The sequence below is a fragment of the Drosophila santomea genome, chromosome X (genome assembly GCF_016746245.2).
Source record: "Drosophila santomea strain STO CAGO 1482 chromosome X, Prin_Dsan_1.1, whole genome shotgun sequence".
Lineage (NCBI taxonomy): Eukaryota > Metazoa > Arthropoda > Insecta > Diptera > Drosophilidae > Drosophila > Drosophila santomea.
Window position 1 is genome coordinate 17,936,947 of NC_053021.2, and position 16,242 is coordinate 17,953,188.

Sequence of the window (16,242 nt, forward strand, 5' to 3'; positions counted from 1 at the left end):
TAAAACCGTCCCTTCATCTGTAAGAAACTAAAGACTAAAGATTAAGATGTATTGACCTAAGCAATTCAATATATAAGTAGCATTATTTAATTTCATACTTTATTTGATATAAGATATGTATATATTTCACGCTGCCAGCGCAATAAGTCACGTCCTAATTGGAATTTGATTACAATTAGTTTTTATTTCAATGCTTCTGTGTTTGCATTCACCTTTGCCCCCGTCACGTGCCCATCTCTTTTACAATTTTCTCATCCAATTCCAACTCTACATTCACAGTCGTGGCCATTTGCATAGCAGTTCAAAGGTGAGATACACTTGATTGAAAATATTGCTTGGACTACAATACAAGATTACTAAACAAGCAAATAAATCTTTATTGAAAGCATGAATATATCTTAATGTATATAGAGTCCCTATTCATGTGAGCCCCATTGTAGATATTTCTAAGTATAATATTCCTTTTTGTTGTTTGCATAAGCTGTCGAGCGGCTCTTCCATTCATTACGTAATGTGGCGAGGGTTTTATATCTTGGCACGGCGACTGACAAAAGGGCGCCAAAAGGGGCGGTGGCGTTGGCGGTGGCACGGGGGCGTGGCAGGGGTAAAGAGGGCGGGACACCGCAAAATGGCAGCGGCGCCATGGCATTTAAGTCACGTAGCCATGTTGAGTAATGCGACACGTTGCCATTGATGGCCCGTTGACGATGAAGTGCAAGCTGGAAAATAGAAATAGAAATAGAAATGGCAACATCACAAGTGGGCGCCAAGTGGGTGGTGCTCACTGTTGGGTGTAGGATGTCCTTTCATCACCCACTCCACTCCACTCCACCCCGCTCGCTGTTGCCATTGTGACCGGCTGAGGGCAAAAGCCAAGTGGCAGCCACGTTTGCTTGGATTTTGGTCGCATTGATTAGCCGTGGAGCCGCGGACTAAAAAAATTGTTGAAGCCAGCACAAAGTTTGCATATTTATTATGCAGCTCAAAGCTCAAACACTGCGGCAGCGCGACTCAAAGAACGACCAAAGAACGGCCAAAGAACCACAGAAGAAAAGTGAAAAGCGCCTGGAAAACTTTTGGTGGTGCATCGGCGAAGAGTGGTGCAGCTACTGCGGTGCCTGTCAACTGCTAAAAAAAATAAAATTGAACCACCTGGCTGTGCATGAATAACTAGACTCTTTTTATGACCTCCGCGGCAAAACAATGCAGCTGGAAAAACCAGTGACACACTGGAAAAAATGAGCTACTAGGAAAAATAAACTACTAGGAAAATACTACTAATAGGAAAATACTACTAATAGGAAAATACTACTAATGGCTAAATACTACTAATCAAACTCATTTCATCAACGCTTGTATATAAAAAAATAAACTAAAAGTTAACACAACTTGAGAGTCTATTTTTATGACTATGAGATGACATCTAAACTAGTACTTTTTTCGCTGAGTGTGGCGATGCACCTGCAGTCTCCTAATCTTCAGCTGCCAGGAGTCGAACTAAGCAGGCAAAGTGTGGATGCCACTGGAACTGCAGGCATTCTTTATAAGCCAATTGACTTCATAATCGCAGCCCGGCATATTGGCTGCACTTCAAAAGAGATTTTCCACACATGCCGATGGGTTTTCATGGGTTTTCATGGGGCTAACTTGAACACAGACAGAAAAGTATTGATTTCAAACCAAGTCTAGCTGAAAGTTTGCCTTAAACTACAGCAAGTTGCTACTACTCATTAAATGGTATAGAACACTATGTTCCTTCATAAATCAGAAATAAATATATATACAGATTAAGACCACAATAATACCAATTTTTCCTTTTTATAACTATTTGGGTAAATTCTCGTTTACTTTGAAACTTCAATATGCGTATGGTTATTGCTTTTGCTAGAGTGTGAATAATTTAGCTAAGCCCGCATGCGAAACAATGGAAGTTCCGTAATTGGAGACACCAGTTGGATCCATTCTGTACTTATCAGCGTCCTCCAGGCTGCAGGAACTCCCCAGTCCACTCCAGAAATCGGAGTGACTTTGAAGGGGCAGTCAAGTGCATGATGATGATGCCACAGGAGACTACCCTTCGTGTTTAATTGAATGCTGTGGCAGACGAAAAAGTTAAATTAAAGAGTGGCTTTTCGCTTGCTTCAGGTGTCCAATGGACAACCCGTCGTCCGGCGTCCTTTGTCCATGGAAAAAACAATAATTGAGCGAGATGTCATGGCAGCCGCTGGCCAATTTGTAAACACGTAAAAATCTTATCACAAACAAAAGACTTACCGCAGCGGACCAGCGGGATGGTTCCGGGTCCCCAAAAAGACCACCCCCCCAAAACCCCAACCCCAACCCCCCGAAAAAAGCATTCCAGTCGCCACTCCTTCACCATGGCAGCGATAAGCCGTGCACGTTGTCGTCATTCCGCTCGCATTTGTCGTCATCAAGAGAAACACAGAAGCCGAAACCAGAGACACAAATGCACAGCATACCGGCGAATGGCAAATGGGGAGTACCGACTACACAATACCCAAGACCCCCTTTTTAGGTATCCTTAAGATCCTTCATACAACCACTTTGTTTCAAGAAAATAGCTTCATACAACCACTTTGTGTCAAGAAAATGGCTTCAGACTTCGAAGGTGTCTATAAGTATGCAACAAAGTCGTGGTTTTGTTGGTTTCCGTACTTTAAATATATTTTAGCATACTTTTGCACAGCTTCTTAGATTGTACTTTTCAAATTTGTCACATTTTTAGGCAGCTCATATGCTTACGTTCGTTGTACGTCTTGCAGGGTATTAAAAGGGCGACCCCATGGCCCATGACAACCAGCGGAAGTGCTAGCAGGCGACTCACGTACGGCATATAAATAACATTTCGATTTGGCTGTGTGACAAGCCCAAGTCCCAAATGACGCAGAATTATGCCAACTTCAAGCCGAAGATTGGAATTATATAAAAAAAAAGTGGGAAAAAGGAGAACTATGTAGAAAGTGCCCAAGTAAAGAGTTTAACAATTCGGGTTTGCATCGCAATGGGCGATCAATAAATAAATAAAGTGTGGGAAAACGAGAGTGGGAAAATTACTAAATGAGCCCACAAAAGGGCCACTTAATGGAAAATGTCATCCGAGTCGAAGAATTGTCCGGATGCCAAAATAGAATAAACAGAACAAGGCAAATGAATGGCGAATGCCAATCGCAAAATTGAACAGGACACAAAAGACGGAGTCCTTATTCTACTTTCTTCCTCCCTCTCTCTCTATTTGGAATAGAATATACTTCTGGCAGAGTACTCAATTATCAGTCATAGTTTGTCAAATTGACAAATGGCACAAGATTGAGCACTCCATCCCCCGCTTCCCTCTACCGAAGTTTAAATAAAATGAAATAAAATCGGACTGAAGGCATTACAAGAATGGAGACCAGTCGTACGGAATGGTAACCAAAGGCAAACAATTTACTTTGTAGTTAGGAGCGTAGAGTTTTAACTTACTCGGTCCCCATATTTTATTTATCATGAGGCTGGGATTTATTTTACAAGCTGCATTTTACAATGCTGCCATTAATTTTGCGGCTCTAATGTTCTATTTCATTCGTTTGGCGCAGCAGCAGCAGCACAGAAAGCATATTTCTTGTAGCCACTGCCAACTTCATGTCTCCTTCTGGAGAACGAACTTCAGTCAGTCGAATACCTTTGAGCTTCTGGAGGAGTCCTTTGTCGCACTGCTCGGGAACCCTTTTGCCTTCGTCCTAAAAACAAAAAAAAAAAAAAAGGAACTTAAGCTTCAATTTCGAGTCTATTAGGTCGCATAGTGTGTGTGCTCTTTTGCTGCTAAAATCGGCTTGCATGCCAATGGGTAGCATGGAGCAGGGACCCTCTTACCTTGACTGCAATACTGCAGTTCTGGCCCAGGACAGTAGCATCTGCACAGTGAGAAATAGATTGTATCTAGAGTGCAGCTATATACTTCCATATCAAATGGTTGGTCTGAGGCAACAACTAGCTTGAGTTCCTGTTTCGCTTAGAATGGAATTCACTCATGGGTCAGCGTTTATCTCAGTGCATCCTCTTGCAAGCCACTTGAAGGAAATGTGTTGCATAGTTTAAGGCTGCCGCACACAAAGGGCAGAAACAGAAACAGGAACAGGAACAGCAACTGAAGCTGAAGCTGAAGCTGAGGCAGAATCAGCAGCCGGAGCAGCCGGAGCAACGGGAGCAGCGGGACTATCAACTATAGTCGAGGAAATTACTTTCAACATTTCGAATGCCGTCTCTGGGAAAGCGCCCATCCTCATCCTCATCCTCATCATCTTGAAGACGGCACAAAGTGTGTATTTATATTTAAGAAAAATGTGAAAGAAATAAAATAAGAAGTGAGCAGTGTAGGAGTGTAGGAGTGTAGGAGTGTAGGAGTGTAGCAGGAGTGCTTGGAGTGGGAGGACGAATGAAAAACAGGAAAATTATTTGATTTTTATGCATTTCACTTAAGCAACAAAAAGGCCACCAGAGACGAAGGATGAACACGGCATGGCTGGCTGGGAAAATCGCAGAGAGCGAGAGAGAGAGAGAGAGAGAAAAAGAGAGAGAAGTGGAAAGAAGGACATGCATGCATTATAGATGAACTTGCCGGCAACGAAATAAAGCAAATAAATGCAATCAGGAATAATAATTTCAAGCCAAGACAGCCGGGGATAACTTGATTTCCACCACCCCATCACCATCACCATCACCATTTGCCGCAAAACGCATAAACAACAATTTCACAGGACCTGGCAAGGTTCTGGATAAAGTCATGCACTTGGCTCGTAAATAAAGCCAAAAGCCTATCTTCAAGGACCTGCCCACACAACAGGCTCTCAAAGTCGACCGGAAAAGCTGGGAAATCGGGTCTGGAATCCGGGGAAAAAAGCAGAGGGGCCGAGTCAACGCCCAGCCAGTTTTTCACTTGGAAAAACTTAATTATGCATGGTTAACACGAAAACTCAATAAATTTTCAAATAAATTCACATGGGCCGAGGCGAAAGCAGAGAAATCGAAAAAACGTCCGCCTGGCCTTTTGGTCTATGTAAATTTTATTTGCCAAAGGATTTTTCACCAAGTTTCCTGGCTCTGTTGCATTTAGATTTATTCGCAACGTGTGTGCTATGTAAAACCTATTAGGGGCCACTCCAGACCACCGACTCCACCCACTCCACTAACTCCACCCGCTTCACCCACTTCACCCACTCAGCCCACTCAACTGTTGCGCAAGCAAGGACTCGAGAATGCCAGGACTCCGGACTTCGGACTCGGCAGAGAGTCCTGGCACCTTCGCAAACTAATCGCCTGTTGAAAATGCGCCGCACTGTGCGAGTTAGAATTTATTGAGTTCTCATATTGAGCAATGCTATAAAAATAATGAAGCCCAGACCGAAAGGCAGGTGGCCAGGAAGCCAGGATTTCGAGGAGGTCCTGCTGGCTGCGCTACACTCGGTTGGTTGGCACTGTCGCAGGATCAAGCCAGATAAGGTTGAAGGAACTTCAGAGTTCAGGCGAGCAACTCAGGTGTCAACTTAGAGGCGAAAAATGCATTTTATTACTAACAAACATTAATACTTAGTACTCCATAAAGTGAGTTTAACATAACATCTTATATAAAGATATTGATTTTGGCATTGAATGCAAGTTCATTGAATTGCATAAGTTGCACATTCCACAAAGTGAGGCCCTGCACCGAAACTCCCGATCCTCGGCCGTAGGGACCACGTTTTGTCGTTGACAGTTGGCTTAGGCGAAAGCCCAAAGCCCACGCAGCTTAGTGTGTCCTGCGAAGGACACCCACCCAATGGGTCTGAAAGTAGGGAGTTGGGGTGGCAGTACGACTGCTGTGAATACTTGGGCAGAAGTGGCAGGAGCGGCGGCAAAAAGTGAAATGAAGCCGAAAGGCAAATAGAGCATAAATTACGCAAATCCAACACGACACTTTACAGCGTCGACTGCGGCAGAGGCAGCATCCTGTTCGCATGCGTATGTGTGTGTGTGTGTGTGTGTAGGTGAGCACATGTGTGGGTGTGTGCATCAGTATTTATGTGTGTGTGTGTGTGTGTGGCGACAACTACAACAAGAAGTGCAACAATAATAACAGTAACAGCAACAGGAAGAGCAACAAATAAGTTAAGTCAAAGTCGAAAAAGCAAACAAACATTGCGCACGACGGAGATGGCAGCACTTACACACACACACACACACACATCGAGAGACACCCGCACACTGAAAAGTACACTGGCAGAAAGAAGAAGTCTCCAAAATATTGCTAGTTCTTAAGGTTGAGAAACACTTGTGATTTCTTTTGTAATCATCATAAACTTTATAATGTGATATGACACTGTTTATTATTTAATATTGTTAGATCTGGATTGCTGGATTTCTCTCAGTGCAGAGTGCAACTCGCACTGGGCACGAGTGTGGCATGCAATCAGGCGCCAAATGCTCGTGTGTCCCATTGTCAGCATGTTGCATGTGCAGCAGGGGGCGGCGGGAAGGGAAAGGAAGGGAGGCGAGTGGCCGGGTAAAATAAAGTAAAATGAACAGCAGCAGCAAAAATGTTAAAGCAAGTAAATAAACATTGTACGCCATTATCAGGCACTGTCAGCAGCAACAGCAGCAACAGTGGCAACAATCAACAGCACCAGGCAACATAATTTGCAGTTGCAACTGAGAACTTTTCAATGGTTTGAAGCTGAAAAAGCTGACAGGACCTCCTGCCCCCAACAAAAAAATAGAAATGGGAGAAAACCAGAGGCAGCAGTGCATGGCAGTTACAGTGGGGATAGCTATTGTCTCAGATCGACAGTAGAACCAAACAAGGACATCTTAAGATCAAATACTATATCAGCTCATAGTGTTACCCAAATCATTGCTACCTTTGTTAGTTAGCAAGCTGTTGCAGCTTACGTAGCTGGAAAATCTTAGAGCAGCAGCAACAGCGTCTTGAGATTACTTCGTCCTTAAGAAGCCGCCTAAAAGTATGCAATGGTTTGTGTCATCGCTTTCGGTAATCAAATCCTGTATCGTAGTATACTTTTGAGCGCCTTTTCAAAAAGAGTTCCGTGTTCATTTCTGTAGCTGAGGAGTTAGTTGTCTTGTTTTCATTTGCTTACTTCGGCGTGATTCCACTGTCCGAGTAAAAGTCCAGTGCCTGGCATAAAGCCCGGATATGCCGGCGAACTCGATACTGCGCTTGTAAGTGTGTGTGTGTGAGAGAATGTGGCTGTGTGTGTGCTGGGCCTGAATGTGTGTGTGCATGCCTGTATGCAGCTGCATGGTTGAACAGTCAATGGCGGTGTAGCCGAAAAGGCCGGAAGTGCAGTCGAGCAACAACGATTGCATGCATGCATGTGCGTGTGTGTGTGTGCGTGTCCCAGCTCGTCTGCAAGTGTGTGGGTGTAGGTGTAGGTGCGAGTGAGAGTGTGTGTGTGAGAGTCGGCTAAACAAAAGTGGCACAACAAACTGAACTTGTGAGCGGAGTGCGGAGTGTGGAGTGTGGAGAGGGGGGAGGGGGTGCCGAAAAACGAAAAGAAAAGCCAACACAAGTTGACATAGAAATTGTACAAACTGAAAATGATTTGTGTGCCGCCTTTTCCACACAGACACACACACACATACCACACACACACACAAGTGCATATGTACATATATGCTCACAACGGTGGGTCGATTTATAGGAAAAAGCAAAAAGAAGAGAAGGAAGGAAGGAAGTATAATGGAGAAAAATAGCAAATGAACTCCTTTCAACAACGTACGACTTTCAATGCCAAAACTTTAAGCCTGAATCAGTTAACTACTTAAGGTTATTAGTTTTCAAGTCAATATACACATAACTATCGGTGATGATAATTCTGTTTTATATACATAGATGCATATGTATATTCATAGATACATAGGTACATATTTACATAGATACATAGCTACATAGACACATACATAGATACATATCGGAAGAGAACAAAGATCTACTTATTTTTTGGCAACTAACTGGTAGTTTTCAAATATTTCCCCATTGAATATTTCCAACTGATGCTCCCATTAAACTGCAAACCGAGTGGATCGCCGAAATGCGTTCGCTGTGCTCTGTGTCGCCACCCACTGTGTGTGGTAGGTGGTGGATGCCGCAGGTCCAGGACCCTATCCTGCCAACCAATGAGCCACAAGCGAGACGGACAGCCTGCCGCAGGGCAGCCGGGGGGCAGACGGCGGGCGTGGCAGGTGGACAGCAGTCGAGGAGGCGGCGAGGGGAGTAGGGAGTGGAATTGGAGGCGTTGGCAGACAGTTGAAATTGCAAATTATGCTTTTGGGAGGAGCAGAACGACGAGCAGAAGGAAGAGGAGGAGGAGGAGGAGGAGGAGGATACGGTGGACATGGTGGAGGGGCAACTGAATCGGCGGCGGGGAATCCACTGTCTGCGCTCTAATTATGCAAACTACCTGCTGTTACTCAATTAATCTTGATTACGTTTGTGTTATCCAAATACAATTATTTTGGTATTAATTACAGTGGCCACCAGCCAACAGCCACCAGCCAGTGGGTGAAATGGCCGAAATGGCCACGCCAGTCCTGCTGCAGGCGGAGGACCACTTTTACGAGCGGAAATTGTCTGGGTCGCCGGGTGAAACAATGTGGAGCACCGCCCATCGCCAGATTGCCATGGGAAATGCACACCACGCATTACGGGCAAGTATTCTAGTTCAATTTTTCATCGGCATTTTGGGGAAAATTCGCATTTCCATTCTGATTCCATTCCGTCTGCCATTCGCATTTGACGCGACTCTTTCGACTATTCCAAGGAGCACAACAATTGCTCGGCCACCCGGTGGTCAAATTTCCTAATTAGCCCAGAGAAAACGGTGTATTGGAATGCCTGGGTGCCGCAGGAAGCGATGACCTTAATTAGCTGCCTGCGAAAATGAGAGTTAAGTGCCCTTGTGGCATGAAGTAAACTGAAGATGGGATAAGCCAATGAATAATTCTAATGGTGACCCACTGAACTGAAGTGGCTCCTCGACTCGAACGCCATCCTAAGTTAATAATAATGAGCCTAGAAAGTAATAACATTTAAGGCAATAATATCGTGAAAATACAATAAAAAGTAGCTTTGCGATTCAGTTGAACATTTTTCCATAGAATTCTATTTATTTATTACGCTGCTTAGTGAATCAGCAGTCATTCTACAATTTCAATGTGGTTATCATCATAGATAATTACCTTGAAGATCTTGTACATGCGATGTGGTACCATGCCCTTGATCACCCTCCTCACATCCCTGAGCTTTAGCTTGGGCGTCTGCCTGGAGCGGATCAGGGTGGACACCACCACGGGTGGCTTGGCACGAGCACGAGCACGAGCACGAGCACGGAGTTCGCGTTGTTGCTGCATGATCGAACGGTTCACGTCGTAGACCAACTGGTCCAACTGTCCACTGATGAGCCTCACCACATGGCCGATGGCTTCCACACGCTGCTTTAGGGTGAGCGCAGGTGGAGCTCTTTTTGAAGCCCTCTTTCCCCCCTTTTCTTCTCCTCCTGCTCCTGATTTTCCTGGTTCTCCTGATCCTCCTGATTCTCCAGCTGCTCTTGCTGTTCCTGCTGCTCCTGATTCTCCTGCTGCTCCTGCATCTCCTGCTGCTCCTGCTTCTCCTGCTGCTCCTGCATCTCCTCCTGTTCCTGCTGCCCCTGCATCTCCTGCTGCTCTTGCTTCTCGTGCTGCTCCTGCTTCTCCAGCTGCTCCAGCTTCTCCAGCTTCTCCTGATCCTCCTGATTCTCCAGCTGCTCCTGGTGCTCCTGCTGCTCCTGCTGTTCCTGCTGCTTCTGATTCTCCTGCTGCTCCTGCATCTCCTGCTTCTCCAGCTGCTCCTGATTCTCCTGCATCTCCAGCTGCTCCTGATTCTCCAGCTTCTCCTGATCCCCCGGATTCTCCAGCTGCTCCTGCATCTCCTGCTGCTGCTGATTCTCCTGATCCTCCTGCATCTCCTGCTTCTACAGCTGCTCCTGCTTCTCCTGATGCTCCTGATTCTCCAGCTGCTCCTGCTTCTCCTGCTGCTCCTGATTCTCCTGCTGCTCCTGCTTCTCCTCCTGTTCCTGCTGCCCCTGCATCTCCTGCTGCTCTTGCTTCTCCTGCTGCTCCTGCTTCTCCAGCTGCTCCAGCTTCTCCAGCTTCTCCTGATCCTCCTGATTCTCCAGCTATTCCTTCTGCTCCTGCGTCTCCTGATCCTCCTGATTCTCCAGCTGTTCCTGCTGCTCCTGCTTCTCCTGCTGCTCCTACTTCTCCTGCTGCTCCTGCTTCTCCAGCTGCTCCAGCTTCTCCAGCTTCTCCTGATCCTCCTGATTCTCCAGCTGCTCCTGGTGCTCCTGCTGCTCCTGCTTCTCCTGCTGCTTCTGATTCTCCTGCTGCTCCTGCATCTCCTGCTTCTCCAGCTGCTCCTGATTCTCCTGCATCTCCAGCTGCTCCTGATTCTCCAGCTTCTCCTGATCCCCCGGATTCTCCAGCTGCTCCTGCATCTCCTGCTGCTGCTGATTCTCCTGATCCTCCTGCATCTCCTGCTTCTACAGCTGCTCCTGCTTCTCCTGATGCTCCTGATTCTCCTGACCCTTCTGATTTTCCAGCTGCTTCTGCTTCTTTTGCGACTTCGGCACTCATAACTTGGTTTTATTAGATTTTGATAGTAAGAACTCGTATTAAGCCCGTAATAAAATTGTCCGGTTATTTTAGGTCAAGATTCGATGAAAAAGTGTCAATTCTCCCAGGAACAGCTGATTAACTGGAGCTTAAAGTCAGGGCATACTTTCCAAAGATCGAAAATCGTGTGCCCGTATTGTGCACAAAATTCGAATATGAATACAGAATATAATTATATATTATAATATTATATATTATTTTATTAATAAATATATTTCATAATTTTTATTCCCAATAGAAAGAGTTACATTATTATCAAGTTAATTGCATTTACTTAGCAAACACTAACGTTCAGCTTTCTAGGACTAGTGTTGCACAATGCTGTGAAAAGGTGTTACCAGGGTGGGGAAAAGTTCTAGGTGTTTTCATATTGCAGATTGCAGGCATTTCGAACACTTAAACTTTAATTGTGCAGCCATACCAATGAGGTTTTCTGGTTAAGCAACTTCTTGAAGTGCTCGAGCTGGAAATCAAGAGTGCAGATACACCCGATGCTACTACCCTCCATTGTCCTTTGGCTGCCTTCGTGTGGCCCGTCTGCCAGGAGCTGCTCAATAATAAATACATGAATAGATAAACTGGGATGTGGAGCGGGCAAGGACGAGGAGTCGCAACAGGACAGCATCTGGCAGCCTTGTCACGTTCGCCTTATGCCCATAATATATTAAATATACGATAAGCACACAGAAAAAAAAAAAGAGGATGGCAAAAGATGAAAAACTAGAGATTGCGGCTGTGCGGAGTGCGGAGTGCGGTGTGGCCGAAGGACTGAGGAGGCTGCTGCCTAGTACAAGGGATTGTCGCTCTCGGGAATGACCAGCTCCTCCTCCCGGATCTTCTTGGGCAGCCGCTCCGCCACCTGCGTCCTTCCGGAGAGCTGGAACTGGTAGTTGAAGTACTCGTACACGTACAGCTGCTTGCTGTCCACGTAGTGGAAGGCCACCGGGTACTCCGACAGGCAGTCCATGCACTGCAAGAAAACGAAAATAACAGGTAAGTTTAAGTATAACTTGCTGAATGTTTGCCAACTCACCGATCTCGCGTTGTAGTAGGCGTACTTGTACAGCCAGAAGTCCATGCCCACGTTGCCCGAGAGGAGGGCTGCAAAGGGAGCGATGGGATAGAAGCGGTTGCGCAGCTGCTCGTCCCGCGAATCGCCCGCCTTCACGCCCAAGTTGAACAGGCACTTGCCCATCTCGACGTCCTCGGCGTGATCGTCCTCCTGGCGGCACTTGGAGCTGTCGTTTCGGCCCTCGGCGAAGATCCTTAGTGCCTCGCGGCTCAGCACGTAGCCACTGCCGCCGGACATGTACGACTATTGAATCGGATTTAATGAGTATGTTGTGGAATCGCAGCCATAGTTAAGCTCACCTCGTTCTTCTGGTGAGTGCCAACCATCTTGTAGTTGAACCCAAAATAGATGGGTATCTCCGGGGAGTACGGGTAGAGCATGTAGCGCAGGTTTTCCAAAAAGAGGTACCTGTTGATGGGAGCAGATTGGAAGTTCAGTCAACCCGAGCTCATAACTTCAATATGTAATTACACCAATGCTATCTTCTTCATTCCGGTTCCTAATTAAACTTCATGTAACTACTACTTGTGGAGCTGAATTCGACCCACAAGTAATACAATGAATGAAGAATGAAAGCGCCACTACATAGATATGTATCCCTTATCAATCACTCAAGAAAACTGCCACTGTTGCACCATTTTAGAGTGCAAGTATTTCACATACGTGTCGTCGTCCGCCTTGATGAACCAATCCGCCTCGTGGCGCATCTGCTCGTGGATGTGGACGAAGGCCTCCTTGGTCTTGCCCCACAGCACCTCGTAGCTGTCCGGCTTGCTCAGCACCACGGTGGGCAGCTCGTCGTCCGGTTCCGAGGTCATGAAGTAGATCTTGTTGCAGCGCTTGCCCCAGGTTCGCAGAATGTGAATGGCCCGCGTCTTGTGGTATTTGGGTGTGGTGAGCACCCAGCACAGGACCCTCACCTCCCGATGCAGCTTCTCGGCCAGCGTTTCGTTGCCCAGTCCCGATGACTCCATGTCATCAACGGCGAGGCTAGTGCCTCTGGACAGCGGCAGTGCGCCGGCGGTGAGCACCATCACATCCCAGTAGACATAGGACACGATCAGCGTGCTGCACACCAGCACGATCAGCAGGATCAGGTGTTTGGTGGAGATCCGCTGGACGGAGCGGTACTTGCCGCTCGCCACGCCGTTGGCATTGGAATGGAAGCGAGGGTAAGTCGCCGGGTTCTCCAGTGTGATATATTCCCCGGCCATCGTCAAATCACTGACTTGCGGAGCACGGAAGCACTGCCAATACCAATCGACAGTGGTGTCTTATCGCTGGGGAAACTGCGGCCCAGATAAGACAAGGTGGTGGCCACCAGAATCGATACTCGGCTCGGGGTAGGGAACATCGATGAGCAAGTGCGCTCCATTAGTCTAATCACTAGACAGCAAGAGTGTATTCTTTTACACTACGAAAAGTGAGAATATATACATAATTGATATAGTTTTCTTTCACATGCTTAGAAATACTTTTTTAATCGCAGGCAGTGCACATAAATTCCAAACAGTTCATTGAAATGGTGGTATTACCATAAACGTGCTATATTTGGGATATATCCTTTAGAGACTGTGGAGGAAAAGGAAATTCATTTCTTTAGATAACATTTAGCTGCTTAGAAAAGTACCAAAAGCTCCTAAAATCCAAGAACTTTGAAGACAGCGTGTCCGTTAGTGGTTCAAACTAATTGCTTACCAGCTAGCAGCTTGATGGAAAATAGCTTGGATTGTAGCAAGAAATTTGTTTAAATTTCGCTCAGCATAGTTCATTAATCAAAACACTTTGGACAAACACACACAGAGAGAGCACAGCAACAAGCACCTCGAAAGCGAAAAAATATAGAAATAATAAAAAGGGGGGGGGGGGGGGGGGAAATGAGGGTGGGCAAACGCAAAACCCGAAAACAGTTGAAGTTGAGAGAATCTTTCAATTAATCATGAGCGACATGTGGTCGTTGCTGGACGCTTTGCAGGGGCGTAGCCAAGGGGAGCTGAGGGGTGGGCGTGGCACGGTGGCAAGGACCGCCAGCAGCGCGAGAAAAATAGAATAGCGCATACGCCCTGTGGGCCAGCAGGACTTCAGTACTCCAGCACTCCAGCACTCCAGCACTCCAGTACTTCGGCACTCGGATGCTCGCGTGCAAACAAATGGCTGCCATAATAGCGACGAGGCGGCATCCTGGCCGCATCCTGGACGCATCCCACACCCCTGTCCCGATCCATCCAAGCCGCCAGTGCTGGCAAACAAATTCCCATTAATAAAATAAAATGCAGCCAGCGGCGGCGGTGAGGAGAAGCGGCTAAGAATGAAAACTATTTGGCATTGTGGGCGTGTGACCCCGCTGCGATTTGCCAGCCACCAGCCACCAACTACAAACGGCAACTACCAAAAACCAGCTACCAGCTAGCAGTTCCCTTTGGCCATTACCCCCAAACAAATACAAATTTTTCCAATAAAAGCGGCGGCTTTGCTCGCGCATTTTTCCCCTTCGAATGTCAAAATTAGTTTTGGCCAGCGCAAACAGTTCAACATGAAATGCAAATAGGAGTGGGTGCAAAGTGTGTGTGCTGCCTGATGAATGAATGCCTTTGACCTTTCGATGACGTGACCCACATGGTGCCACCGACCATGGGTGCTGGTCGGAAACTAGGGGCAACTTATGAGCCAGGTACAATTCACACCGAATGTATGTATGTAGGAGCCACTATACGCGCTTTCCCATTGTTCAATGTGGATTCAACTATTGGGCCCCCCAAACTTCGTTGGCCATTCAATTAAAGAGACAAAGGACGCTTGATCCTGTCTCCTGACCTATCCTTTTTTCCCATTTCAGTCCCTTCTTTTTGGCCGACACTGGACTGGGCACAATCAACAGTTCTTTCCATCTGCTTCCCGCTGCCTCAATACAATAAAAATTCAGCCAACCAGGCACTCCTGCGATGCAATGCGATGCGATGGTTGTTCGTTCGGTCGGTTGGTCAACTGCAAACTGGGCAAACTGGGCAAATCACAAAAATAAACCAAAGTCAAATGTATAACTGCAGATTTTTTGTAATAATGTTAGCTTTTGGATTTTACAAGCGCGCCAAGGCAAACGCCATTTGTCTCGCTGCCTGAATGTACTTCTCCCCGTCTCATTCGCTCCTTTCCATCTCTTTCATTCGTTCCATCTTTTTTTTTGTTGTTTGTTCTTTGCTCAGTCTGTATGTAAATATGAGTGCAGCATTGTTTGCCATAGAGATGACCGCGTGAAGAGATTCATCTTGTATAAATTGAAGTCTTTAAAGTGAAGTCATATATATATTTTAAAAAACATTGCATACTTTTCGGCGGAAGCGATATGTTTGAGAATAAACGATGCAGTCACCACACAAACGCGAGTTTGAGTTTTACAGTAAATAATTAATATATATTAATACCAATTAGCAAACATATATGTTGTGAAATCAATCTAAGATGGTTTATAATCACTATCGCTCACACCACCACCAATGCATCTGTCTGCGCCACACACACATACACACACACACACACACACGTAGTGAGACATCAAACGTGCAAACATTTGCCATATTTTTGTAATCAAAGTAAACAATCCACTTAACCCAACACGGACATGCAAAACGACTGGCAGCTGGCTATCCACCCGTCCCACTCTGACCCTCTAGCCATCTCACTTCCGCCACAGGGAAACGTCTTTCGCAATTTCGATTCGATTTTTTTTTTGTTTTTTTTGGGGTTTGGGTTCTGGGTTTGGAGGCCACCCACTTAACCCACTCAACTTGGTGGCTCTGCGAACCACACTCATATTTTGCGCTACTCCAGAAGCTAACTTAATAAAGAAGAACTAATAAGCACTATTATTATTCATATTGTTTGCTGAATTTAATAAGTCTTTATGCCATCTGAGCAAATAGTTGTTAAGCAAATATTACTATTTTAGACAGAGTTATTATGATATCACATCAAAAGAAATATGTATCATGTTTAATCTTAAGGCATTTTCATAGCCTTAAATACACATATTTAGATTAGTTCAGGAAACATATTTCCATATAAAGAAGAAATGAAATGGATATTAAATAAAAACCTAATATTAAGTGGAATAGTTTGATACTAGAATTTTTTCTTGTGCACCCCACTGTTCGTTTATATATGGCAGCCGGCATCCGTTTGTTGCTATTGTCACTACTGAATTCCAGCAGTTTTTTGGCCACACATTCCGCTGGGGTGGAGCGAGGAGGACTAGAAGGAGGAGGAGCAGGAGGAGGAGCCGACTCCTGGGCACGTGATGCCTTTCGATGTCTTGGCTCGTTTTTTATGCAAACAGCATTTGAATTTGAAATGAAAACGCTGACGGGCGCCGCCAATGCCAATGCACATGGAACTGGGACGGGTCCGGTGGCCGGGACTTGAAGCTTGGGACCTGCGAACTGCCCGGATCCAGGAACTGGTCCTCCTCCTCC

The 16,242-nt window shown here is 46.0% G+C and overlaps 2 protein-coding genes across 2 annotated transcripts; both read right to left on the bottom strand.

Moving 5' to 3' along the window:
- Nucleotides 1–9,127: 9,127 nt before the first annotated feature.
- LOC120456238 lies at nucleotides 9,128–9,648 on the bottom strand (the record flags this gene model as incomplete). The annotated part of the gene is made up of 1 exon (XM_039642921.1): nucleotides 9,128–9,648. A coding segment is annotated over one exon (459 nt), but the record flags the coding sequence as incomplete, so codon positions are not given.
- A 1,359-nt stretch (nucleotides 9,649–11,007) lies between these two features.
- LOC120455677 (glycoprotein-N-acetylgalactosamine 3-beta-galactosyltransferase 1) lies at nucleotides 11,008–13,007 on the bottom strand. Its single transcript, XM_039642088.1, has 4 exons — nucleotides 12,437–13,007; nucleotides 12,073–12,181; nucleotides 11,735–12,016; nucleotides 11,008–11,671 (listed from the first exon to the last, which is right to left on the bottom strand). The coding sequence occupies exons 1-4, from the start codon at nucleotides 12,985–12,987 to the stop codon at nucleotides 11,486–11,488; spliced, it is 1,128 nt and encodes a 375-aa protein (XP_039498022.1). The 5' UTR covers nucleotides 12,988–13,007; the 3' UTR covers nucleotides 11,008–11,485.
- Nucleotides 13,008–16,242: the final 3,235 nt, after the last annotated feature.